The following is a 26,232-nucleotide window of genomic DNA, read 5'->3' as shown; positions in this document are numbered from 1 at the left end:
AACACTGGAGACTATTTCAGTTCTTAACAAACACAGTTTTCTTTCAGACTCTTTATTATTTTAAGTAAGAAAAGAAATTTAAAATAAATAAATAAGATAAATACCCATAATAAATAAGAGGGAACCCACAAAGAGACACCCCTAGAGTCAGGGAGAGTCAGGATGCGTAGCTGGGGCTACGGCCCTGTAAAGACTCCACCATGCTCAGGGGGTCAGAGGAGCCTACATCGGGGGGCTCTGGGGGCAGGAATCCTGGTTGCTCTTGGGGCTCGTGGAGCAGGCCTGGCATGGGCAGGAAACGCATGGGACCCCAGGTTGCGGGATCCTGGTTTGGGGAGTCCTTCTGGGGCAGACGCAGGGGCAGGCCATGGGCTTCAGATTGGTACACATTGTATCCGTCCTGAAGCAGCAGTTCTCTGAAGCTGCAGGCCTCGGGGTCAAAGTGAGGCTGGGGGACAGAGAGAACAGTCAGACACACACAGTCCTTCTCTATTTGCCAGCCCCTGACCGAATGGTCCAGCCCCAAATACCTCCTTCAGATTCAGGTCCAGCCTCAGCCTCCTCTCTCAGACCCAGGGGCAAGCCCCAGCCTCCTCCCTCAGACCTGGAGCCTAGACCTGGCCCAACTCCATTCACACCCGAAGTTCCAGCCCCAGCCCTTCCCATCTGGGGGTTCAGGCTCGGCTTCTTTCCTCAACTTTCTGCCTAGGTTGGCATTCTGCCCACCCCCTCCAGTAATGTCATTTATTGGTCCTTTGGGTACCAGAGTGCCCCACTCTCAGCAGGAACAGTGAGAGGTTAGCCCAGGTACAGGGTTACACTCCTGACACTTGGCCTCTCTGAGGGCCAGTCCGCCCTTCATATATGTCAAGACTTGAAGCAGTGTTCTCTTGCAAACAGACAGTCTGCCCACAGCCAACGGGGAATGCCGGAACCTCTGTAAGCGTGGGGCTTCTGAGAGAGGACCACAGAGAGACTCACCGAACCATAAAGAGTTCCATCTGGCTGTTGGCAAAGAAACCTAGAGGCTTTCACGCCCAGGATTTGAATGACCCCTGGCTTCAAGGCTTTAAGTTCCAGGAGACCTGTGAGGCAAAACAAAGACACTCAAGGGTGTGTCCACAGGGACACGAACCCAGGAGCTAGTCCTCTCACCTCCGTGAGGCCCTGTCCCCACACTCACTTTCTGGACTGCGGTACGCTGCGCCTACCACTGTTCCGTCCTCTCTGATCTCCAGGTGGGTTTCGGTGTCCTGGTTGTCATCGGTGTAGAGGTACCTCTGCCGGACTTGACCCCCAAACTGGAGGAGGGGGCTGGAGTCAGGGATGGGGTATGCCTGGCAGACCCCCAGCAGGAAGATGGCCAGCAGTAGACTGACCCTTAGCCCTGGGGTCCCAACTCTAGATTTCATCCGGTCCATCAACGCTGCACCGAGCTCCATTAGGGAGAGCCCCTGGCAAGTGTCTGAGGAGGGAAGTCAGCTGGAATTGGCGTCTGACTCTGGTGTTTCTGGAGAGCGGGTTCAGGTTCAGACTGGGGCTCGGGCAAAGTGAATGCCTGTCTCTCCTCTGTTGACTCCCCAGCCAACAAGACACTAAGGCTGTCTGGTGAACGAAGAAATACCAGAATTTATACCCAGACAGGCCCGCCCACGTGCCCTCCCCACTCCTGACGCGTGATATTTGACACACTTGGCAGGAACCTGAATTCCACCGTGGCCAGGGCGGCCTGGTCAGATGATGCAATGGGGGGTCTTTCCAACAGGGGTCTAAGGGAAAAGGGCTAGGCATAGACCCCTGGGCTTAGGGGGGAGAATGCTGGGGGCCTGTACTTCTAAATCTAAGGGAGGAGGCTGGGGTCTTTGCTCCTTGGTCTGAGGGAGGACGGTTGGAATCTGGAGGAGGCTGGGATCGTCACTTCAGCGCCCGAGGGGAGGAAAGATGAAGTTTGGGACCCTGGGTCTAAGGTAGGGGGCAGATTTGTCTGCACTCCTGAGTTTGAGGGAGGAGGCTGGGGTCTGCACTCCTGAGTCTGAGAGAGGAGGCTGAAGTCAACACTCCTGGGTCTGAGGGAGAAGGCTGGGGTCTGCACTCCTGGATCTGAGGGAGGAGGCTGGGGTCTGCACTCCTGGATCTGAGGGAGGAGGCTGGGGTCTGCACTCCTGGGTCTGAGGGAGGAGGCTGGGATCTTCACTTCAGCACCTGAGGGGAGGAAAGATGAAATTTGGGACCCTGGGTCTAAGGTAGGGGGCAGATTTGTCTGCACTCCTGAGTTTGAGGGAGAAGGCTGGGGTCTGCACTCCCGAGTCTGAGAAAGGAGGCTGAAGTCAACACTCCTGGGTCTGAGGGAGGAGGCTGGGGTCTGCACTCCTGGCTCTGAGGGAGGGGGCTGAAGTCAACATTCCTGGGTCTGAAGATGGCTAGGGTCTGCACTCCTGGCTCTGAGGGAGGTGGCTAAGTCTACATTTCTGGGTCTGAGGGAGGTGGCTAGGGTCTGCACTCCTAGGTCTAAGGGAGGAGGCCAGGGTCTGTACTCCTGGGTCTAAGGGAGGAGGCCAGGGTCTGTACTCCTGGGTCTGAAGGAGGAGGCCAGGGTCTGTACTCCTGGGTCTGAGGGAGGAGGCTGAAGTCTGCACTCCTGGGTCTGAAGGAGGCTAGGGTCTGGCTCTTGGGTACTATGAAGGAACCTGGGGCCTCAGAATTTCTGTGTAAGCATCTGGGCTTGTATAGTTCATCCTTTTTGGATCTCAAGGTTCAAGGTGCTTTGGGGGTCTGAGGCTTTCTTTAATCATCAGGAGAGCTGCCTCAGCCGTGTGTAAGAGGAGTGGACGTCTCCCAGCTGGCCACAGGCCAATCACCCTCAACCAACCCCTGGTTAGGTCCTGTGCTCAGCTGCTGTCCTCCCTGATGCAATCCTATTCCCTCTTTCACCAGATACTGTCCTGCACAGGTGCTCCCCAGATGCCCTGGGGGAGGGGTAGGATCAGGCTCTGTGAGGGGAAAGAACTGGATGGTTTCTTGCAGGCAAAGGCAAGCTGGGGCAGATTTCTGGCTCTATAGGAGAAATCCTGAGCTAGGACTCTTGGGAGTGAGACTCCTAAGCCCCAGGGAACATCTAGGGGAGGAGGCTGGAAATGGACCTGTAGGTCTGAGGTGGCCCTGGGACTCCACCTCATCCCTCGAGAAGAAATGATCTAATCTTGGGCCAACCAAGTGGAATTTCTGAGTCTTTGTAAGGTGTTAAGGCGAGGCTGCAGGCCTGACTCTACAATTAATGAAAGGGCTCAAGACCGTGGGAGGGACTTTGTCTCCAGCCTCAGTAGATGCCTATCTAAAAAGAATGTTGAACAACTCTCTCTCTCTCCTTCCGGTCAGAAAAAGTTACCTGCTGTTTGCCAGTCTAGAAAGTAACAGCTGGACCCCAGACTTTAGGATCACCACGAAGGAGGGACGTGGGGCGAAGACAATGTGCCAAGTGTGATGTGTGGGTGGCTACAAGTAGAGGCTCAGACTTGGGTTGTAGCAGCTGGCAAACTGGTTCTCCATCCTCCTGGGAAGGTGCAGTGGGCGGGGTTGGAAGAAGAAGCAGGTGCCCAGGCTTCGCTCCGTTGGGGCGTGGCTCCTCCCCGAGCATCCAGCTAAGGGAAGCTTAAGTCCTGGCACTGGAGAAGGAAACGCATGGGACCTGAGCTCCCTGCTCCGGCCTTGCAGCCTGGGCGCTAGTCCCCAGGTACATACAAAGGATACAGCAGCTTCTGGGTATCACCTGGGCTGCCCATCGTGGAGTCAGAGAAGCCAGAAGGATGAGACAGGCGCCCCATCCACCTGGGCAGAGGAGGGTGCAGCGCCAGGTAGGATGTGGCTCCGCCTCCTGCTATCAGCCCTGCCGGGAGGGCGGAGGCTGTGCACCTTGGAAATCTGCCTTTCTCTCTCTCTCTCTCTCTCTCTCTCTCTCTCTCTCTCTCTCTCTCCCCACGGGTCTCTGAGCCCCAGCATTCAGTCAGTTTCAGGAAGGAAGCTTGAAGCGGAGGGCTACGGAGCCCGGGCTCCTGACCTCTAAGTGCAGCCGATGAAGGCCACATTTTGGAACTGGAAGCTCGGGCAAAAAGAATTCGGTTGCACCACCAGCAAGGAGCTCAGGTTAGTCGGCACTGGGGATGCTAGACCACCAGGGATGAGAGTATCCAGGCTCCTCTAGCTATAACTCCGTCTTCCTCAAAACATGGAAGCTACCCCCAAACTGCTCCCCATTAAGAACCCCTTCCCTCCTGTTAGAGCAAACATCTTAAGGGGTGGGGGAAACTAAACCTGTTCATCGAAAGTTAAAAGACCCACAGGCCTCCTTTCGGGACGCAGCTTTTGTGCTCACCTGTACTTGGCAGTGGGCCTTTTAACTGCCTTGGAGTCTTCCAAGCTTCTGCTAGTGACCCCTTAATAAAATCACCAAGCCAGCCATGGGTTGAATCATTCTTTAGTATGTGACTGATCCTTCTGTGGGATAAACAAATGTTTGTTCCCGCCTCACAGAAAAAGTCATACAACATCCAGGGGCTTGCGTTTACAGTTCTGAAATCCCTCCTCTTTCCCTGGGCTTTCCCTAGCTCCTGACTACCGCCTGGGAGACAGAATGTGCCCCTGACATAGAGGAGTACCTCAGAAGGCCCCCCAGATCTCCCTGTCTGGCAGCCACTCATTTGCATAGCTCCTGACCTCCCTGTAGTTCCCAGAAATCCCAGATTCAGTGGCTCATGCCATGTGCCTTCTAACTCACCTTTCCTGTCGTAGCTATGTGGACCCCCAGCCGGAAGCAGCTCTGCCTGGGATTCCTGTTGGTCTGTGTGCTCTCTGCCGGCTCCTTCTTTTTCCACCTGAACGGAGGAAACTTCTTTCGAAATGATTTAACTTTCTCTGTCCTGTGTTCAGACTACTACCTGCTGAAGTCCCCAGTGGCCATGGTATGCCTACCTCATCCATTGCAGACATCCAATGGCTCCCCTTCCTGTCCTGAGCAGCCCACCCCTCTCTCTGGGACTTGGACAATCACCCCGGGAGGCAGGTTTGGTAACCAGATGGGGCAGTATGCCACATTGCTGGCCTTGGCCCAGCTCAATGGCCGCCAAGCTTTCATCCAGCCTGAGATGCATGCCACCCTGGCCCCTGTGTTCCGAATCTCCCTGCCAGTGCTGGACCCTGAGGTGGACAGCCTCACGCCTTGGCAGCACTTAGTCTTACATGACTGGATGTCAGAGGAGTACTCCCACTTGGAGGACCCATTTCTCAAGCTGTCTGGTTTCCCCTGCTCCTGGACCTTTTTCCATCATCTCCGGGAACAGATTCGCAAGGAATTCACACTGCATGACCACTTACGGGAAGGCGCACAGCGTTTATTGAGTGGGCTCCGTATAGGCCCTGCAGGCATCCTCCCTCACACCTTTGTGGGTGTCCATGTTCGTCGTGGAGACTATTTGGAGGTGATGCCTAATCGCTGGAAGGGTGTGGTGGGTGACCGAGCTTATCTCCAGCAAGCCATGGACTGGTTCCGGGCCAGGCACAAAGACCCCATCTTTGTGGTCACCAGTAATGGCATGAAATGGTGTTTGGAGAACATCGACACATCCCATGGTGACGTGGTCTTCGCTGGCAATGGACAGGAGGGGACACCGGGGAAGGACTTTGCCCTGCTCACCCAGTGTAACCACACCATCATGACTATTGGCACCTTTGGCTTCTGGGCTGCCTACTTAGCTGGTGGAGACACTGTCTACCTTGCTAACTTCACCCTGCCAGATTCAGAGTTTCTGAAGATCTTCAGGCCTAAGGCTGCCTTCCTGCCGGAGTGGGTGGGCATTAAAGCAGACTTGTCCCCACTGCAGGCTCAGTTTGACCCCTGGGAGACAGACAATCTTTTTCGATTGGTCTGACTCATCAAGAGTCAGCCAGCCGTGTCTCTAAGCTTCAGAGTATATCCGTGGCAGTCCCGGGGCTCGGGGAGGAGGGCCACTCACAGCTGGACTTGTAGATGAGTTTTGTGTACGTGCTGGTAAACTTTACAGACATCTCACCGGGATTTGCTGATGGCAGGGCAAGCCCAAGTCAGTGCTGAAAGCTACAGTCTCTTCTGATCTCTCAGCTCACCTTCTTAGAACCTCTGGGCAGCCGCTTCTGGGTTAGGGAGGCTGAAGAAAATTCAGACTTACCAGCTGGCCTGCTGGAGTTTTGGAGTCATTCTAGGAATGTTTCCGAGAGCCTGGTCTAGTTCCTGTGCAGCAGCTTGCAGAGCCCTCCCAACACTCTAGACAGTGAGGAATCTAATGAAGGTGGACGCAAAAGCCCAGTACCACCTCACGCTGGAGACCCGGAGTGACGCGAACCTTCCAGAAGCCAGCCTCTTGTTAGAGAAATGAGAACAATTTGAGCCCCGTATGAATGTTGTCCAACTCCTTGGCCCCAGAGAAACCCTCAAAGGCTTTTATTTAGGGTGGGAAGGGTAGATGGGTTGGAAGTGGGGCGCAAAGGTTAAAGAATTACACAGATCTTAGTCCTGAATTTAGGATCAAGGAGGTTTCTTCTTCTGAAGATGCTGTAGGGGATCTGAGATCTATTTTCTGGAGGTAACTAGGCTTACAGAAAAGAAGGGTATACCCTTGGGCTCACAAAGTTCCTAAATCGGGCTCTGAGAAGATCCAGATGGAAGGGTCAGAAGGTGCTCCAGAGCCCTGAACCAGCCTAAGTCCCCACAGAATCACAGGCTGGAAGCAAAAATGGGGCATCTGGCTAAGATAGGGTATACCAGAAGATTCCTCAGATAGCACTTAATCTAATTATATTCCCTTCCAAGACCAACTTCTATCCTTCTCAGGAAGTTTCCGGGCACTTTTTCCCAACTTGGCCAGCCTGTACAGGCTGAAGGGGAATGTGAATTAAAGGGCCACATCACCAAGACATGTATCTGACATTTTCTGGAGCTGTGTACTGCACGTGTGAGCGTATAACACAATAAAGGTGTGTGTGTGTATCAGGGACATTCATGACTCATGGATACAGTACCCATTCAGATCTGGTAACTCTTGCTGCAGGACTCTTGGGTCACTTCCTTTCTCTGAAAACTTGGGTATTGGCCACCAGACCTGTCCTATGTTTTGTCTGGAGATGGTCTTTGTAGCCCAAGCTGACGTAGAATTTGTGACAGTCTTCTTGCTTCAGCCGCCCAAGTGCTATGACTACACGTGTAGGTCACCATTCTTGGATCCAGGCCTCTCCTTATCTGGGTTTGAGGCAAGAAGGGAAGACTATCACTGTCGACTATGTTTTCCAAGCTTTGAGACAGATCGTAAAGAAAGAGGTGCCCCAGTGCCTTCTGGGAGTTATAGTTCCAGTTTAGAAGACTAGCCACTTCCCGCATCTCCTTATCTGGTCGGCAAGGTTTCCAGTCAACCAGAGGGCATCCTGCGGGAAACCTGGGATCTATGAAGACCTAAAAGGAGGCTAGAGCAGGTTAACAGCTTAGGTTCTGGGCCGGCCGGAAGTGCTGGGAAAGTACCACGAAGGGGCTGCTACCCTGTGATGTCACTGTGGGGTGGGCGTGGCCTCTTTTGTTGCAATCCAATCAAACCTAAGAGTTGGATTTCTAGGCGGGGCCCAATAGTCCTAGGACATATTTTCAAGGGAATTGGTGTCCCACACTTGGGATGTGGCCCGAGTGTTTTGTGAAGAGGGGACGACAGGTGACTCTTGGAGTCAGTAGAAAAACCCTAATTTTCTCTCCCCAGTCTCCCAAGAAAAACCTTACTCTTAGTCGTGAGGAAGCGTTTTAAAAAATCCTCAGAACCTGGACTGAGTTGGGCGAAGTGCTTGAAGGCGCAGAGTTGGAGAGCGGCTGTTACAGGGTGTTGTTTAAGGTATTGGGGGGGGGTGGGGTGGGTGCTGAGAAGAGTCTGTCCGGAAAGTTAGGGGTTTCAGCCTTGAGTAAAAGTAGACAGGTACCCCAGAGACTTTAGTTCTGGGGACATGCTGAAGTTTTTGTAGGCTTAAATATCAGCTTGAAGGGTTTGGGGTTTACATTCTTTTATTCTGAAGACCTTTGCAGTTTGCTAATATCCAAGTTGGTTACTTACTAAACCATTTACTTATATATTTAATTAACTAATTTGGAGACAGTCTCACATGGTGGTTTTGACTTAGCCTCCCAAGTGCTGCTATCACAAGTTTTCTGGGCTTGAAAGTCTGAATGTTGATCTTTTCTCAGGTTCAGAGTTAAGAAAACATGCGTTTTGGCATAGCTGGGGAGTGAGCCCATGGTTTAGAAGTTTGAATAGTGATGGTCCTGAGTTTGGGATCTGGCTTAATAGTTTTCAGGGATGAAACGAGGACCCTAAAATTTGAGGTTTGGGAGTCTGGGTTCACAACTTTGGTTATTTGATTAATGATATCTCCTTTTACCTGGAAATATCTCAAAGACCCTCAGAGTGAGCTTTAAAATCCTCTAAGACTGATTTGGTTTCTGTTTAGCACCCTCCCCCTCACTCTGAGGGTGAGAGGATCTTCTGGCGGTGCAAGCTGTACATCCTGGCCTCCATGGGGCTGAATTTTACACTCTTGCTGGCAGTTCTTGCCAACTGCCTGTGTCCAGCGAGGCCTTGTATCATATGTGACCCATTTGTGACTGCTGCAATAAAGACTTTGGAAAAGGATTACCTGCCTGGCCACCTGGAACCCGAGCATCACCAAGACTTAATAAGAAAGATGGAGACCGAAGTGAGGATGTTCCGGGATCTGCCTATCAATAAGAATTCCTATATGGGGGTCGTGGGTAAGGAGGGCAGGCCAAGATACAGACCTCGGGAGCTGGGAGAGGAAGGGCTGGGGCCAGAAGTTTTAGTCTAGGGATGACAGGGACTATAGGTAGAATGAAAAAATGCCTGGGTATAGTGGTCCACAACTTTGTTCCCAGTACTTGGGAGGCAGAGGCAGGAGGATCTCTGCGTTCAAAGCCAGCCTGGTCTACAGAGTGAGTTCCAGGACAGCCATATATCCATATATATACCTTGGAATACAGAATCACAAAGTCTTTCTCCATAGCTCACAAGTATAGGGTCTAGCAAGTCTGTGTGATAAAACTACAACTCCCAGAAGGCAAAGAATTGTCATGCTTTTAACCTCTTTGCCTTATGGCATCATGGGTACTTTCTATGAGGTAGCTAGTCAATGAAAAGCTGGAGTCCAGGGTTCTATGTCTGCCCTCCACATGCAGATGAAGACACACTGGAACAAGCATCCTGGAGCTTTCTGAAGGATCTGAAACGTATCACAGACAGTGACGTGAAAGGTAAACGTGCCCAAGGATATGGGCAGATCCTCAGACAACTCATAGCTGGTGGTACATAAAGCCGAGGTAAGGATTTGGGTCTCTCTGCCTGAGGCTCCTCCACGCCTTAGCCAGGTGACCCGGAGCCTGGCAACTTCCTTGGTCCCAATGTGGAGGTCATGGCCTTCTCCCCTTCTCATTCTCCTACGAAGGGCTAGAATAGGAAACACTAGCCCAGATGGGCAGGGCATGCCAGCATTCCCAAAGCAGAACTGGTTAACCCTAGACTTCCAGAACAGCCTGGGCAGCATTATGGCATCCTTTCTAGGCACATAAGAGAAGTGGAGCTGGTGGTGGCGCACACCTTTAATCCCAGCACTGGGGAGGCAGAGGCTGTCAGGTCTCTGAATTTGAGACCAGCCTGGTCTACATGGAAGTTCTAGGCCAACTGGGGCCACATGGTGAGACTCAGAAAGGAGAGAGAGAGAGAGAAAAAAAAAAAAGAGGGGTTGGGATGTTGGATATGGTGGCATGCCCTTGAAGATAGAGGCAGAAGCATCAGATGTTCAAGGTCACCCTTGGTACACAGTGCACCCTTGGTACACAGTGCATCAGAGGCCACTTGTAGTGGTACCCACAGGATATGGAATGCTAAACTGTACCTCACACCTGATTTTGGGGGGGGGGCATCTTTTCTGGCTCTGTTTTCTCCTAGGAGAGGCCTTTGTAAGGGAACTATTTTCGATGATTCGTCTGCAGAAGAACATCTTTGCCTCCCTTGTTGCACGTTTCCAAAAGGAAGGTGAGGGAAGATGGAGGTCCAGGACACCCCCCGGACACATCTCCCCCAGGACACCCCCCCACTGGCTTCCTTAATTCTGCCCTCTCTTACACCCTCAAGAACATCTCTCCCAGGTCCTTCCCTCCCTGCCCCAAAGCTCCTCAATCTCACACCTCTCTGTTGGGTTTCTACTCCTGTTTTTGGGGCTTGGTAGCAAAGCCTGTAATTCCAACACTTAGGAGGCTGAGGCAGGAGGATGGCAGGTTTGAGGCCACCTTGGGCTTAATGCTGAGATAGAAAGCCTTTCTGTAACTTGATAGATGGAGGCAGGAAGTTAAATGTCCCAGGTCACCCCCATTGACATAGCAAGCTTGAGACTAGCCCGTGTGGCAGGAGACTCCTTTCTAAAAACAAAAATAAATCTGATTTTCTTTTTCTTTCCCTCCCTCCTTTCTCCCTTTGGAGGCAGTTTTTTGTCCCAACGAGTGTGGTGAGTCCAATATACATGGCTTGTTCCTGTTGCTCCATGAGCTTCCCCTCTGACCCGTCCCTGGACCCCAGCACTCTCTCCAGCTTGGGTGTTTTAAGTGGTGGGCCGTGTTGTGCATGCCTTCATTGGGGGCACTAACATCTAGATGCTGCAAACAGCAGCCCAGCCCTGGACCTTGCTGAATTCTCTGTTTAGCCCCACGTCTTAGTGGGAGAATACAACTTTAACCTTCGCCCTTCAGGCACGATGTCACAGACTCTGATCTGGTGTAGTAGCTGCGAAAAGCACATTCACTTTTGTGGGAAATCCATGGATTGTGGAGGTGAGTCCGGTGTGAGAGAGGGGGCAGGGTTACAACGGGGCGCTGCAGTAGGGCTCCCACAGAAGTAGCTGCAGTTCTCCCCCCTTTGGCACAGAGCGCATGATAGAGGTGCATCGCTCAGAAGACTTGGTCCTGGACTGTCTGCTCAGTTGGCATCATGCTTCTGAAGGGATTACGGATTACAGTTTCTACAGGGTCGGGACATCCTACTCCTGTGTCCCTTGATCCTAAGTCCGTTAGATCTGTATGAGCCCCTGGGTGCCCTGCCCTGAACCAGGCTCTCATGACCTGTTAGAGGTATCCTCTACTGATCCCCAGAGATCCCATGCCCTGACTCGCCAGGATCCTGTGGACGGTAGCCAGTCTATGAAGCCTCCTGTCAGGATTAGGGAGGTCAACAGTCTTGATGCTTCCTTTCCCTGTACTGAGGCCCCATGACCACCTCACCCTCTATTCCTCCCCACCCTCCAGTCCCCAAATTCCCCAGGCCTCTGTGACTCCTTGAGCTTGGATCTAGGTTTGGGGCAACCGTTCTGAGACCTTGCTAGCCAAGGGGAAACAACCTTACCTGACCAAGACGATGGTGGGTCCAGAGGATGCTGGTTACTACCGCTGTGACCTGGATACCTACACCGCAGGCCCTGCCACTATCATCTATTACAATGTCACAGGTCAGTCTGGGGGAAAGTGGCATCCAGGTTGGGAGAAGCTCTGGAAGCGTGGCCTCCTCCGTATGACCTGATTTACTTTGGGCATGGGCTTGTTATTGGCTTTATGGCTTTGGCTATAACCAGGGTCTGTGCTGAGGGGTGTGACTTCCCTTAGAAAGTGTGTTTTCTAGTCTTGGAGGTATGGATTTCTGTCTGAGTTTCATTAGGCCTTAGTTGGACTTACTGGGGTGCACCCAACCCTCTAGAGAGGGCTAGGGGTTTGGGGTAGGCTTGCTGTTACTGGCTGCTGCCAGGACTGCTTTTAGCTCTCCTCTGTCAGTATTGCCCCCAAAGCCTACGGAGGAAAACGTAACCGAGGAGGATGAAGGTCCGGAGACGGAACCGGAGCCGGAGCCGGAGCCGGAGGAGTCGGAGACTGAGCCCAATGCTACAGTTCCCAAACAGCCAGAGAAAAAACTGAAAAGCGGACTCGTAATACTGTTGGTCCTCGGCTTTGTGGTTTTGGGGGCCAGCATCGCTGCCTCGTAAGCTGTTCACTGGGAAACTTGAAGGGAGGGCTGGTCTTAGATAAAGTGGACTTGTATGAAGGGAAGAGGCCCGGGTGCAGTGGGGGAAAAGCTTGGACAAGAAGATGAGCTTTTGAAAGGAGTGTGGCTTGATAGAAGCGCTGGGGGCTTAGGTAAGCGTGGGACTTGAGGTCAGAGGCAGGCTTGATAGGGGGAGAGGCTTGCTGGAGGGGAGGGGCTTGCTGGAGGGGAGGGGCTTGCTGGAGGGGAGGGGCTTGCTGGAGGGGAGGGGCTTGCTGGAGGGGAGGGGCTTGCTGGAGAAGTGTAGTCTCGGATAGGGAGAGATTTAATAGAAGGGTGCAGACAAAAGCTTGGATGGATGGGTGGGTGGGTGGATGATGGATGGATGATGAGTGGGTGGGTAGATGGATGGATATATTTGGAGGGGATGATTTGGAGGGGGCTGGGCTTGGGTGGAGGGACGGGTTTCCTACAATCCAGTGCTGGCACAGGACAGGAAGCTACTGGACACCTTCCTTTGGGGCTCACTTAGTAGGACAAGGCTTATATAAACTGCTAAGTTAGGTTTGTGGGGGTTTAGGGAAGTGTGTACTTCACTCAATGACCTAACGTGGCTGTGTACCTGTGTCCTGCCCCAGGGTACTTTACTTTAGAAAATCCAAAGTTAAATTGAAGAGCTCAAAATTGGACATCAAATCCTCCTCGATAGAACTGAAACCTGATCAGGAGTCGTCCCCACAGATAGGCTCGAGGAAGCCCTCTGAGACAGAGCTTCCCACTGACACTGCGGAGAAGGATGAGGAATCAGAAAATCAATAAAGATTTGACCTGTTGTCTCAGTATTTGACTTACTCTTGTGGACGGGTTCTGACTTCCGGCTCCAAGAGAGGAGGTCTGGGTGTGCCTCTCCCACCCCCCATCTGAGGGGGTTGTAATTGGAACATGGAACCTTCCTTTGCAGGTGGCCCATGAGGGGTAGGTCCAGAAAAAGGCACAAGCCAAGGCCAGCCTCATCTCCTCCCCCAGGCCTGGTCTCCTCACAGGACGCCCCCTCCCCGCTCTTCCTGCCGGGTTTCCTCTTGCCTTTTCCTGTCCTCCACCCAGTGCTGGGAGCTTGGGCAGAGGACAAGAAGAGGACTTTACAGAGGGATCGGGACTTAACGGAGGCCAACGGCACCAGGGCCTCCGGGTGCTACGGGACCCGAAGCAGGGTAAGAGCCACAGCAATGACCCACCCATCCTGGGACCTAGGAGTTCATTGCTTTACCCGTTTAACTCCATGGGATTCAGGAACCAGAACTGATTCTTCTGTAGCTTCCCACCCCACCCCGCTGTGCTTAGGACTTTGGGCCTTTACCCTCTTTCCTTAGGGCCATGCTATCTGGTGAACGAAAGGAGGGCGGAAGCCCCCGATTTGGGAAGCTCCATCTCCCAGTGGGCCTGTGGATCAATTCCCCAAGGAAACAGCTGGCCAAACTGGGGCGGCGCTGGCCCAGCGCTGCTTCTGTCAAGTAAGTGGTCAACCTTTATGGTATGCCTGCCATCTGTCTCTAGTTATCACTGAGTCTTGCCAGGGACTCTACAAAAGTGGGTAGCGGTGACATGGAGGCACAGGGAGAGAAGTGGGCCAGGTTAGACGGGACACAGACGTCTCTCTGTTCACCTTATTTCTTACGAAGGACCATAACTTCATTAATCATAATACTTATCTTACCTCCATTCTTCCCACCTCACGCCACCATCTTGGTTTTCTGCCCCCACCCTCGTCTGTGTCCCTCTCTTTGGCTCTGACTCTTGAGTCCCTCCCCCTTCCTCGGTTTCTCTGTATGTGTCTCTCTCTCTGTGCATCTCTGTCTCTGATCCTCTCTTCTGCGTCCTCTCTGCCCACTTCTTCCTCCTTAGGTCCTCGTCCTCCGACACGGGGAGCCGCAGCAGCGAGCCCCTGCCGCCACCGCCGCCGCCGCACGTGGAGCTGCGGCGCGTCGGTGCGGTGAAGGCGGCGGGGGGCGCCTCGGGCAGCCGAGCCAAGCGCATCTCACAGCTCTTTCGGGGCTCTGGGGCCGGCGGCGCCGGGGGTCCCGGCTCGCCCGGGGGCGCGCAGCGCTGGGCCAGCGAGAAGAAGCTGCCTGAACTGGCGGCGGGTGTAGCTCCGGAGCCCCCGTTGCCCACGCGTGCCGCGGTGCCCCCGGGAGTGCTCAAAATCTTCGCCGCCGGGCTGGCGTCGGGCGCCAACTACAAGAGCGTGCTGGCGACGGAGCGATCCACGGCGCGCGAGCTGGTGGCCGAAGCGCTGGAGCGCTACGGGTTGACGGGCGGCCGCGGAGCGGGCGACAGCGGCTGCGTGGACGCCTACGCGCTCTGCGACGCTCTGGGTCGGCCCGCAGCCGGCGTGGGCGGCGGCGAGTGGCGCGCCGAGCACCTGCGGGTGCTGGCCGACGCGGAGCGCCCCCTGCTGGTGCAGGACCTGTGGCGCGCGCGGCCCGGCTGGGCGCGGCGCTTTGAGCTGCGCGGCCGCGAGGAGGCTCGACGGCTGGAGCAGGAGGCCTTCGGCGCGGCGGATGCTGACGGTCAGCCGGGGCAGGGCGTAGAGACTTGGGGAGGGACCTGGGGGCGGGGACGTCGGGGACGTCGGATGGCTGGGCCTTTGGGCAGGAGGTGCTGGGGGCGTGGCTTACAGGGAGGCGGGGCCTGCAGGGTAAAAGGCAGGGACCTGGGTGAGAGGTGCTGGGGGGGGGAGGGATCTGGTTGGCGGGGATCGTGATCTACAGAGTGGGAAGACTCTGGACTGGATGTGCTGGAGTGGGGTGTACACAGAGGGGAGAAGGAGCCTGCAGGACAAAACTGGTCATGCTACTCTGGGGCGGGACTTTCAGGCTGGGTCTGATAAAGGCGGTAGCTTGGGTTAAGGGGCGTACCCTACATGATACATCTTTTACTACTTTACCTTTGGGGTATAGCTTCTTTTATTTTAACCAAGACAGGGCTCCCTCGTGTAGTCCAGGATGCCCTTGAACCCTTGATTTTCCAGCCCAAGCCTCCCAAGTGCACACCACGCCTAGACCATTCCTTCAGTTTGAATCTCAACCAAGTTCTAGGTGAAGGTTCAGTGGAATAACGTGCATAAAGAATAGGGAGGGCGAGAGAGTTGCTTCAGCCGTTTGCTCTTTCAGAGGACCCCGGTTCAGTTCCTAGCACCCACATGGCGGCTCACAACTGTCCTTAACTCCAGTTCCAGGGGATCTGACATTTTCCCATAAACATGCATGCAGGCTAAAAACCAATGCACATAAAATAATTTTTTAAAAGTCGTTTTTGAAAGAGTAGGGAAACAAAAGAACAATAACCACTCAAAAGAATGACAGTTGTTGTCATCTCTTCTTCAAGAGGGGGGAGGGGAAGAGGCCTTTTCTGAGCACACATTTTGAGGCGCACATGTTTCTGGCGTCCATGGATGAATGAAGTTCCCACCTTAGTGGAAATACATGTCTATTCATTAAGCTGCTTTCAATAGAGAGCCTTCTGTGTGTCTATGAAGTGCTAGGAAGGTTTGTTAGGAAGAGATTGTTTTTCATCTCCCCGATAATGCCTACGGTGGTTCCTGACACACAGCAATTGCTCCCTAAACGCGTGTTAAAGGAATGAATTTCTAAGCTGACCACTCCAAGTTGGAGTCAGGCAAAACCAAAGTCTAGAGTTAATAGTTTGTGTTCTTCATCTCTCCACAGGCGCAAACGCCCCGTCTTGGCGGACCCAGAAGAACAGGTCTCGGGCAGCATCTGGTGGGGCAGCTCTGGCCAGTCCTGGCCCAGGATCAGGATCGGGGACCCCTACTGGGTCGGGGGGCAAGGAGCGATCTGAAAATCTGTCCCTGCGTCGAAGTGTGTCTGAGCTGAGTCTACAGGGGCGGAGGCGAAGGCAGCAGGAACGCAGGCAGCAGGCACTCAGCATGGCTCCAGGGGCAGCTGATGCCCAGATAGTACCAACGGACCCCGGAGACTTTGACCAGTTGACTCAGTGCCTCATTCAAGCACCTAGCAACCGTCCCTACTTCCTCCTGCTCCAGGGCTACCAGGATGCTCAGGTTAGCACCATCTCAGTGTTAGCCCCGCTCACAGAGCCACACCAGAAGAAACAACACCAGGAATGCCTTGGGCTGAGACCCTCTCTGCTGTATGGTGGCAGCTCCCACAGGGTTCCACAGCTTGGTGGGAGCTGAGGTGGAGGGCAGATACAGAGATCCCATTTGAGGGGTATAGCGAATGCTTCCTTCCATTCAGAGTTGGAAGAAAACGTGGTCTTGGTCAAAGGCCAGTCCATTGTCAAACGGACAGCCCTAGCAAACATCCGTTTCTTGAAGGAAAGTCTGTGTCCTAGACCAGGGAAATCTTTGTTTGGTACCTAGACCCTCATGTGGGAAGCGGAGGCTTTCTTGATGAGAGAAAAAGACTAATCCACTTATAAAGGTTCACGTGGAAACCACCCGACACCTTGTTTATGGAGGTGGGGAGACACTGAAACCTGTGTGTGTCTTTACATGTGTAGTTTTGAGGATTGAACCCAGGCCCTTGCACCAGCTAAGCAGGTGCTCTATGCTGTATTTATAAAAAGATAAAGACGGTGGATGTGTGGTGAGGTATGGGTAGGGTTGCCTCCGAGGGCCCATGCTGAGGCATCCCTTCCTCCTGAGAGACCAGCCACTGGACAGTATAGTATAGAATAGAGTTTATTTAGGGCACAGGGAGGAGAGTTGAGAGGGTAGTAGAGATGGGGAAAAGCAGAGAGAGAGAGAGAGAGAGAGAGAGAGAGAGAGCTCAGAGAAAGAGAAGAAGAATAGAGAAGTAGAGGCCAGCCGTGAGCATGTGGGGAGGGGGAATGGGGAGAGGTGAGAAGGAGGGAGAGCTCAGAGCAGGAGGAAGAAGACAAGAACAGCAGCAAGAGAGAGCCGATTGGCCAAGCATCTCCTTTTATAGTGAGTCGGCACACCTGGATGTTGCCAGGTAACTGTGGGGCGGAGCTTAGACAAAATGCTAACACTCTAACCCCAAGCAAAGCTCCTAAACCCTCACTGGTGGGTTCTAGACAGGCCATGGACTTCTGAACCATTCATGCAGCCGTTTGACTTAGAGACAGGGGCTCCACGCTGATCCTCCTGCATCAGCCTCCTGAATAGCCGGCACGGCATACTTCCACCATCAGGCCACGAGTATCACGTGTTCAAGTGTCACTAGAACATGAGCAGTAGGTTAATGTTAGGAAGGGGGTCAGATGGTGCATCCATTTTTAAAGATGGAGGGAGGGAGTCCACTTATAGACCAGGGTCTTCAGCATCTCATCTTTCCCTTCAGTGCATCAAATAGCGCATGTAAGAAGGGGCCCTCTTTGAAGCATCTATAAACGTTGCCCAAAAGAGCCGCTGTCTCTGTGAAGGTATTTGGAGATCAATTTTGGGATGGGGACGTTGAGAGCTTCCATTAGTGGACAGAGAGAATCTTTGAACTCCATCCTGAGTCATGGGTGAGTTCATTGTAGACAAGTTTTCTAGGGAGCAAGTCCATCACTGGGTGGAAAGAAATGGAAGTCATTGTAGAGAGGGGCTCTTCTTGTAAGTGCACCTTTACTGGGTGGGGATAATGGAATCCCCTTGGTTGACGGGGGCGGGAGAGCGGTGGTCTCCATTCCTTACTTGCTTTGGGCTGACTCCAAGAGAAATTGTTACTAGGCAGGAAATACGCCGGAGAATTGACAAGTAGGGCTCCGGGGCAATGGTACAGACCATTCTAGGAAGGCTGTAGGATGCCTGTGAAGCCCCTGTTCATGGGGCTGGACGGTAAAGAAATAGCAGTTCATTCAGAAGAGTTGAGAACATTGTTTGGATCTCTCTCTCTCTCTCTCTCTCTCTCTCTCTCTCTCTCTCCCCCTCTCCCTCTCCCCCCCCCTCTCTCTCCCCCCCCCTCTCTCTCCCCCCCCCTCCCCCCCTCTCTCTCTCTCTCTCTCTCCCCCTCTCCCTCTCCCCCCCCTCTCTCTCTCTCCCTCTGCCCCCCCCTCTCTCTCCCCCCCCCTCTCCCTCTGCCCCCCCCCTCTCTCTCCCCCCCCTCTCTCCCCCCCTCTCTCTCCCCCCCCCTCTCTCTCTCTCCCTCTGCCCCCCCCTCTCTCTCTCCCCCCCCCTCTCTCCCCCCCCCTCTCTCTCAGCCAGTATGTTTGGGCACATCCATCCCCCACAGCAGCAACTTCTGTTTTGCTCTAGGACTTCGTGGTGTATGTGATGACACGGGAGCAGCACGTGTTCGGCCGGGGTGGGCCCTCGTCGTCCCGCGGCGGATCCCCAGCCCCCTATGTGGACACCTTCCTCAACGCCCCAGATATCCTGCCGCGACACTGCACCGTGCGCGCGGGCCCTGAGCCCCCGGCCATGGTGCGCCCATCCCGGGGTGCTCCGGTCACACACAATGGCTGTCTTTTGCTGCGTGAGGCAGAGCTGCACCCCGGAGACCTGCTAGGCCTAGGAGAGCATTTCCTGTTCATGTACAAGGACCCCCGCGCCGGGGGCTCTGGGCCCGCTCGGCCACCCTGGCTGCCTGCGCGCCCCGGGGCCGCGCCACCCGGACCGGGCTGGGCCTTTTCTTGTCGCCTGTGTGGCCGCGGCCTACAGGAGCGCGGCGAGGCACTGGCCGCCTACCTGGACGGCCGCGAGCCGGTGCTGCGCTTCAGACCACGAGAGGAAGAGGCGCTGCTGGGCGAGATCGTGCGCGCTGCGGCCTCGGGCGTGGGAGACCTGCCCCCGCTCGGGCCCGCCACCCTGCTGGCGCTGTGTGTGCAGCATTCCGCGAGGGAGCTGGAGCTGGGCCACTTGCCTCGCTTGCTGGGCCGCCTGGCCCGGCTCATCAAAGAGGCCGTTTGGGTGAGCACCCCTCTGTCCCACAAGTCTTCTGGGTGCCCCCTCGCTTTCCCATCATTAGCCACTCACCCGCGTCATTTCCTGCCCTCCCTTAAAAGTTTTCCATAGTATGTCTTCTACTTTTCTTTACCAGTTAGCTCCCTGTTCGAGCCTCAGGCAAGAGGAAACTACCTTTCCCGTGATGCTTTGAGATGGGCTGAGCTAATGATACATACACATAGGGTCCTGGAAATGATGGATCCATCCATAATGCTTCAAGAAGTGACTACTTTTAGGTTTTTAGATTTGTTTAGTAGTCCTTGGGATGGAACCCATATCTCTTAGCAGGCCAGGCAGGCAGGTGCTCTACTGCTGAGACACCTCCCGAGTCCCTCACTGATGGATTCTGGGTAGGTGCTCTAGGGCTGAGCGGAGCCTTATGCTTGACCCGTCGCTGAGGATTCTAGACCGGGGCCGCATTGCTGAGCCACTTCCCAGCCCGCTTTTTTTTATTTGGAGAACAGGTTTCCCTAGGTTGCCCAGGCTGACCTTGAACTTGAGACCTTCCTGCCTCTGCCTTTGGAGCTGTGGAATCACGAAGGAAAACCACTCTGGAATGTGGGGGGAGGTGCCATTGGATGAGAAGCTTGAGAAGCCAGGAGAGGTCACTGTGGGGATTGAGTTGTCCCGCCTTTTGGGCATGGAATTTGGGACAGTAAAAATCAGCAAAAAAAAACCCAGGAGGATCATCAGTGGGACCAACGCTGTAGAAGTGACTGGAATAATCCAGAATGAGGAGGACACTCTCATTGAGAGACGTCTTAGAGGTGTCAAAGACTTTCTTGGTAGTAAAAAGAAAACCCCATTTGGGCAGAAGGAAACGGAGGGTTAGAATAGGAGGAACATGCTCGGCACAGACCTATCTTCCCACTTGCCAAAGAGGCTGAGGCAGGAGGATTGCAAGCTTAAGGCCTGGCTGAGTTACAGAGAAAGTTTAAGACTGGTGCCTGGGCAACTTAGTTAGACACTGTCTCAAAAAGTGAAAAAGCACCAGGCAGGTGGCTCCATCACCTTTAACCCTTGAATCCCAGTACCCAGGAGCAGAGGCAGGTGGATCTGTAAGAGTTCCAGACTAGCCTGGTCTACAGAGTGAGTTCCAGGACAGCCAGGGCTACACAGAGAGGCCATGTCTCAAAACAAACAAACAACAAAAATCAACCAAACAAAAAAACCTAAAAAACAAAAGTTAAACGGCCTGAAGCTGGATGTGATGGTATATTTTTTAAATTCCACCTCATGGAGGAGACAAAGCTAGGAGGATTTGCACTAAACTGAAGCCAGTCAGTGCTAATGGAAGCCTTAACAACAAAAAGGTGTGAGTGGTGTGTGTGTATGTGTGTGTGTGTGTATGTGTGTGTGAGTGGTATGTGAGGTGTGTGTGTTTGTGTATGTTTGTGTGAGTGGTGTGTGTGTGTGTGTGTGAGGTGTGTGTGTTTGTGTGTGTGAGTGGTGTGTTAGGTGTGTTTGTGTATGTGTGAGTGGGGTGTGTGTGTGTGTGTGAGGTGTGTGTGTTTGTGTGTGTGAGTGGTGTGTGAGGTGTGTTTGTGTATGTTTGTGTGAGTGGTGTGTGTGTGTGTGAGGTGTGTGTGTTTGTGTGTGTGAGTGGTGTGTGAGGTGTGTTTGTGTATGTTTGTGTGAGTGGTGTGTGTGTGTGTGTGTGAGGTGTGTGTGTTTGTGTGTGTGAGTGGTGTGTGAGGTGTGTTTGTGTGAGTGGTGTGTGTGTGTATGTGTGTGTGAGGTGTGTGTGTTTGTGTATGTTTGTGTGAGTGGTGTGTGTGTGTGTGAGGTGTGTGTGTTTATGTCTGGTTTTGTGTGTGTGAGTGGTTATGAGGTATGTGTGTGTGTTTGTGTGTGTGTGGTATGTGTGTGTAACTGAGAAGATGACTCAAGGGGCACAGTGCTTGTCTTATAAGCCTGAGGTTCCCAGAACGCACATGAAATCTGGGCGGACATGGTGGTCACCCGTCATCCCAGCTCCCAGGGAGCCGCACCAGCATTCCCTCCAGCAGACTGGCAAGCTCGGCTAGCTGGAATTAATGCCCCAAATTCAGGGACAACCCCTACCTCACTAAAGTGGAGAGTTATTGAGGAAGACGCCCGCATCAACTTCAGGTCTCCACATACATGCTCACCCACACATAGGCAAACACGGAGCCAGCTCTGCAACATACGTGCACACACAGAGAGGCACATGTATGCGCATGCTTGTGCTCAAGGAAGGTCCATTAAGGCAAACTAATTTACATAGTCTCGGTCCCCTCAATCCAGTCCCTTACACTGATTCTTCTCTTACTGTTCCACAGGAAAAAATTAAAGAAATTGGAGACCGCCAACCAGAGAAGTAAGAGAAAGCTGGGGTGCACTGGTCTGGAGAGGCTCAGGGTTGGGTTAGAGCTCAGCTCTCCCATGGTGCCTTAGTGCAAGTTCTGTGACTCCTGGGGTGGGGGAAAACTTAGACCTTGGAGTTTGGTCTTTGGGTTGAGCGTCCCTTCTCTTCTTCCCTTAGCCACCCAGAGGGAGTCCCTGAGGTGCCTCTGACCCCGGAGGCTGTGTCTGTGGAGCTGCGACCACTCATACTGTGGATGGCCAACACCACAGAGCTGCTGAGCTTTGTTCAGGAGAAAGTGCTAGAGATGGAGAAAGAGGCTGACCAGGAGGGTGAGCTGAGGCCCCGGGCCCGCTGTGTCCTGCTGCCACGCCCCGAACCTGGAGACCTAGGCTCTAGCAGCCAGCCTGTTCCCCCTCTCACCCCCAGGCCTGTCCTCGGACCCACAGCTCTGCAACGACTTGGAATTGTGTGACGAGGCCTTGGCCCTCCTGGATGAGGTCATCATGTGTACTTTTCAACAGTCAGTCTACTACCTCACCAAGGTGCTGCTTCCCTCCTGAAAGACTCGCGCTTTCCATTTACTGACAATGTGCTGCTCTGACGTCACTTCCTTCTCGACCTAAGTGTTCTCCCTCCTTGAAGTCACTTCCTGTTTTACCCTACTTCCTGTTTGGGATGACATCACTTCCGTTCTGGTTCCTTTCCTGTCTTTGCTCTCCTTAGGTCTTGTCCAACTGAGTTGGTTTCCTCTCTATCAATCACCTTTTAAAAACGCTTTCACTTGTGAAGTTTGCTGTTGTGTATGTGTTTGGACGTCACTTCCCGTATCCGACTTGTCTTCCCTTTTCTGAGCTTTGGTCCTTTTTCTCACTGAAGTATTCTTGTGGGCGTGATTTCCCCTCTACTACCTTTGACCTTACTACTGCTGACTGGGTTATGGTGATGGTATACTGGATTCTCTTATCTGTAAAATAAGAGGGAATCTCCCAAAATATACAATCTGTATGTTCCGGGAGTGGCCTCGATTGTGAAACTTTCCTCTGAGGGTTTATGTCTTGTATGTTCTTTACAAGTATGCGCTTATGTTTTCTCTGTCATTGCTTTAATTTCCTGTCCTTGGCTTGCTCGGACTTCCCATTGGCTGGCTGCCACCCAGCTCCTAGTTCCGGACTCTCCATTCTTGTAATTTCCTTTGGAAATTCTGCCCACATGTTTTCTTAACTGGAGAAGGCCCCTTTTCGTCCGGTGTCCTGTCCTACATGAGCTATCTCTTTGTTGAGGACTGTGAGTTACGTACTACGTGAGCGACGCTTTTAAAATACCGAAGATTCTTCCTGAAAATGTTTCTCAGGACAGGTTCTTCCAGGGAGCCTAATACCTGCTAGAAACCCATCTAAGACATGGGGGAGATAGAATGGACCACAATTCCCAGAAGCCCTTCACGAAATGCCCTATGGTCTTCATTGACTGTCATTCTCAAGTTGTTGCCTCTGTTTCCTTCCCAGACTCTTTATTCAACACTGCCAGCTCTCCTGGACAGTAACCCTTTCACTGCTGGGGCAGAGCTACCAGGGCCTGGTGCGGAGCTGGAGGCCATGCCCCCTGGGCTCAGGCCTACCCTGGGTGTGTTCCAGGCAGCTCTAGAACTGACCAGTCAATGTGAGCTGCATCCCGACCTCGTGTCCCAGACTTTTGGCTATTTGTTCTTCTTCTCCAATGCATCTCTTCTCAACTCACTGATGGAACGAGGTGAGGGCTGTGCGGGGAACAGCCAGGAACTACCCAGGCTCAGGCGGCAGCTTTGCCTAAGAAGTAGGTTGACTCACTGCCTCTCGTTTCTTCCCCCATAGGTCAAGGCCGACCTTTCTATCAATGGTCTCGAGCAGTCCAAATCAGGACCAACTTGGATCTTGTTTTGGATTGGCTGCAGGGGGCCGGGCTGGGTGACATTGCCGCTGAGTTCTTCCGGAAACTCTCCATTGCTGTGAACCTGCTATGTGTGCCCCGTACCTCTCTGCTCAAGGTGACTCCTGGTCAGCTTTATATGACTTTGACTGTTGAAACTTTAGCGCAGCTCAGCCGTCCTCTGTGTTCAGCCTCTGTGTGACTCCAAGTCATCTCCATCCTGTGAGGTGACTTAGAAACCGTGACGGGCCGCTGGTAGCTATAGAAGTCGGTGTCGAGAATATATTTTTAAATTTATTTATTCTATGTTATAAGTACACTGTAGCTCTCTTCAGACATACCAGAAGAGGGCATCGGATCCTATTACAGGTGGTTGTGAGCCACCATGTGGTTACTGGAAACTGAACTCAGGACCTCTGGGAGAGCAGTCAGTGCTGTTAACCGCTGAGCCATCTCTCCAGCCCTAGAAATAGTTTTCTATGCTCTATTTCTTAGACATGTTGAGCCAGAAATCCTGGTTTGAGAGGGAGAAAAATGATGATCAAGCACTTATTGAGTCTAAGCTGCTCGATGGAAACTGTGATAATGTCACCCAACACCCCAAAGTAGATTGGAAACTGAATCGGCAGATCACATAATCTTATTTTATTTATTTACTTATTTTATTTTATGCTATGTAGCTCTGGTTGACCTGGAATTCACTAGTCTGGCCTTATACTCACCTGCCATCTTCTAAGTTGCCGGGATTAAAGGTGGTCACAACCACGCCAGGCCTTTACTTTCTCCTTAAGATTTATTGTTATGTGTAGGAGTGTTTCCCTGCACATATGTATGTGCACCATGTCCACGAAGTGCCAGAAGAGGAAGGCACATCTGGAACTTACAGACTATGAACCTGGGTTCTCTGCAAGAGCAGCCATTGTTCCTAGCTGCTGAGCCTCCACTCCAGATCTGTAATTTCGCTTATTTCTATCTTATTACAGTACTGGGGACTGAACCCAGGCACTTGCACATGCCAGGCAAACACTGTGGCCCGCCTGCATCTGCAGACCTCTCTTTACATTTTAATCTTGAGATAGAGTTTCACCATGTTTCCCAACCTGGCCTTACACTTGGAATCTCTTATCTCAACCTCCTAAGAAACTGGGATGGCTGGCCTGCCCTATGGGGCCCAGCTGTTACCGTAGACGGCTAACTTGGGGACTTCCCTAGGCTTCTTGGAGCAGCTTACGGACTGACTACCCCACCCTGACTCCTGCTCAGCTCCACCATCTCCTCAGCCACTACCAGTTGGGTCCTGGCCGCGGACCCCCACCAGCCTGGGACCCACCACCTGCAGAACGAGATGCTGTGGACACAGGTGTGCAAGGATGGGTCAACATTGAGATGTCTTCTCTACTTGAGGCCTAAGAGTCCCTGTTCCCAGCCCTCCCCTCTTTCTCACTCAGGATTCTGTATGAGAATCTGGACCAGGATCCAGATGCCCTCTCCACGGGGTGTATAAACTGGATGCAACTGTAACAGTAGAAGGGCTTACTTACTTTGGGGTCCCCTTCAGGGAGCTAAGAAGAGTTCAAATCCCCTAGCCTCTTCTCTCTATAGCTCTAAACCCAACCCAATTAACATAGGAATAGGTTTCTCAGAAACCTCCCAAGATTTTCCAGCCCATTCTCAAGGTTCCAGGGGATCTGGGACCCTATATTTCTGGTAACGGTCCTTTTTTCCCCTAGGCTTCTTGGCTTTTCGAGACAGGATTTCTCTCTGTAGCCCTGGCTATCCTGTAACTCACTCTGTAGACCAGGCTGGCCTCGAACTCAAAGAGATCTGCCAGCCTGTCTCCAGAGTGCTGGGATCATGTGTCACACACACCCCCCCCCCCCCCCAGTTTTAACTAAAATTCCCATCATGCTTTGAAACAGAACCACATTTCATGCTGGGATTTGTAGTTTTGTTTTTTTCTCATATAAGGCGACAGGCCACCTCACACTCATGCTGAGTCTTAAACTCTGTTTTCCTCATACTCACAGGGGATATCTTTGAAAGTTTTTCCTCGCACCCTCCTCTCATCCTACCCCTGGGCAGCTCACGCCTGCGCCTCACGGGCCCCGTGACAGATGACGCATTGCACCGAGAGCTACGCAGGCTCCGTCGCCTCCTCTGGGATCTTGAGCAGCAGGAGCTGCCAGCCAATCATCGCCATGGACCCCCGGTGGCTGCGACACCTTGAAAACCAGTGACAAAGGAACGCGCGCAGCTTGAAATGGCACCGGTTCTTAAGGGAGCCCGCCTGGGTGTAGAGCATTTTGGGAGTTGTAGTTTTTCCCAGTAGACCGCTGAGAGTTTGAGTCGTTGGGTTGGTAGATAATCGGACTATGGGAAGGTGGGCTTGGGATGTGAATGCCAAGAAGTAATAAAAGCATCCGTGGTATTGACCTCGCTTGTCAAGACTTGGGGGCCTTAGCAAAGATTGTTTTTTAAGGTGCCAGGGACTGTGCTTGGGACGTTGGGCGTCTGCCGAGTTTGGGGAGATATTTCTAGCCATGGCCTCAGCTTGCCCTCTAGCACGAAATGTGACCCTGGAGTACTGAGCACCGCTACACAATTCCGAACACAGCCTGGACCGTGTTCTTCTGAGTATCAGACCCCCGTGTACTACCAGTGGGAACAGTATCACCACCATCTCCTTACTACCCACAAAGTTCGAGCTTCTCCCCAGCCCCTCCGATGCTGTCTGCCTACTGTGCACACCGCTGAATTCCAACACCCAGCGCCTCTTACACCCAGAAACCCTCGGGTACTAATCCCGTTCCATCAGACCCAAGAACACAAACCTCACCTTATACCAGAGGTCTAAGCCGTAATCCTCTTCCCTTAGACCTAGATTCCAGATTTCTGCCCCCTTCCTTTCTTAGAACTGGGGGTCGGGGCCTCATGTTTGAACTTTCCCCTCCTCTGAACTTGACTCCTAC

At 53.0% G+C, this 26,232-nt stretch overlaps 4 protein-coding genes across 4 annotated transcripts; 3 read left to right on the top strand and 1 right to left on the bottom strand.

Annotated features, from left to right (window-relative positions):
• Positions 1-157: 157 nt before the first annotated feature.
• FGF21 (fibroblast growth factor 21) lies at positions 158-1,421 on the bottom strand (the record flags this gene model as incomplete). Its single annotated transcript, XM_080908462.1, has 3 exons — positions 158-448; positions 982-1,085; positions 1,184-1,421. 3 exons carry the CDS (start codon positions 1,419-1,421, stop codon positions 158-160), a joined length of 633 nt encoding a protein of 210 aa, XP_080764588.1.
• A 3,366-nt stretch (positions 1,422-4,787) lies between these two features.
• On the top strand, positions 4,788-5,921 carry FUT1 (fucosyltransferase 1 (H blood group); the record flags this gene model as incomplete). The annotated part of the gene is made up of 1 exon (XM_080908554.1): positions 4,788-5,921. One exon carries the CDS (start codon positions 4,788-4,790, stop codon positions 5,919-5,921), a length of 1,134 nt encoding a protein of 377 aa, XP_080764680.1.
• Positions 5,922-8,574: 2,653 nt separating this feature from the next.
• On the top strand, positions 8,575-12,096 carry IZUMO1 (izumo sperm-oocyte fusion 1; the record flags this gene model as incomplete). Its single annotated transcript, XM_080909250.1, has 7 exons — positions 8,575-8,809; positions 9,251-9,325; positions 10,020-10,106; positions 10,817-10,897; positions 10,992-11,092; positions 11,415-11,568; positions 11,888-12,096. 7 exons carry the CDS (start codon positions 8,575-8,577, stop codon positions 12,094-12,096), a joined length of 942 nt encoding a protein of 313 aa, XP_080765376.1.
• Positions 12,097-13,203: 1,107 nt separating this feature from the next.
• Positions 13,204-25,680, top strand: RASIP1 (Ras interacting protein 1). The gene is made up of 12 exons (XM_080908383.1): positions 13,204-13,306; positions 13,466-13,606; positions 13,998-14,662; positions 15,821-16,176; positions 18,340-18,993; positions 21,333-21,370; positions 21,536-21,687; positions 21,785-21,900; positions 22,864-23,107; positions 23,209-23,381; positions 24,476-24,623; positions 25,291-25,680. The coding sequence occupies exons 2-12, from the start codon at positions 13,470-13,472 to the stop codon at positions 25,488-25,490; spliced, it is 2,883 nt and encodes a 960-aa protein (XP_080764509.1). The 5' UTR covers positions 13,204-13,306; positions 13,466-13,469; the 3' UTR covers positions 25,491-25,680.
• Positions 25,681-26,232: the final 552 nt, after the last annotated feature.

Source organism: Micromys minutus (genome assembly GCF_963924665.1).
Source record: "Micromys minutus genome assembly, chromosome: 32".
NCBI lineage: Eukaryota > Metazoa > Chordata > Mammalia > Rodentia > Muridae > Micromys > Micromys minutus.
This window is presented reverse-complemented; position numbering and strand designations above follow the sequence as displayed.

What these genes read in the sequence shown, in the direction of transcription:
- RASIP1 (XM_080908383.1), top strand. Translation starts at nt 13,470, where the DNA reads ATGCTATCTGGTGAACGAAAGGAGGGCGGAAGCCCCCGATTTGGGAAG. An exon ending in CCCAGCGCTGCTTCTGTCAA is followed by an intron (nt 13,607 to 13,997) that starts GTAAGTGGTCAA and finishes CTTCCTCCTTAG; the next exon opens with GTCCTCGTCCTCCGACACGG. An exon ending in CAACTCACTGATGGAACGAG is followed by an intron (nt 23,108 to 23,208) that starts GTGAGGGCTGTG and finishes CTTCCCCCATAG; the next exon opens with GTCAAGGCCGACCTTTCTAT.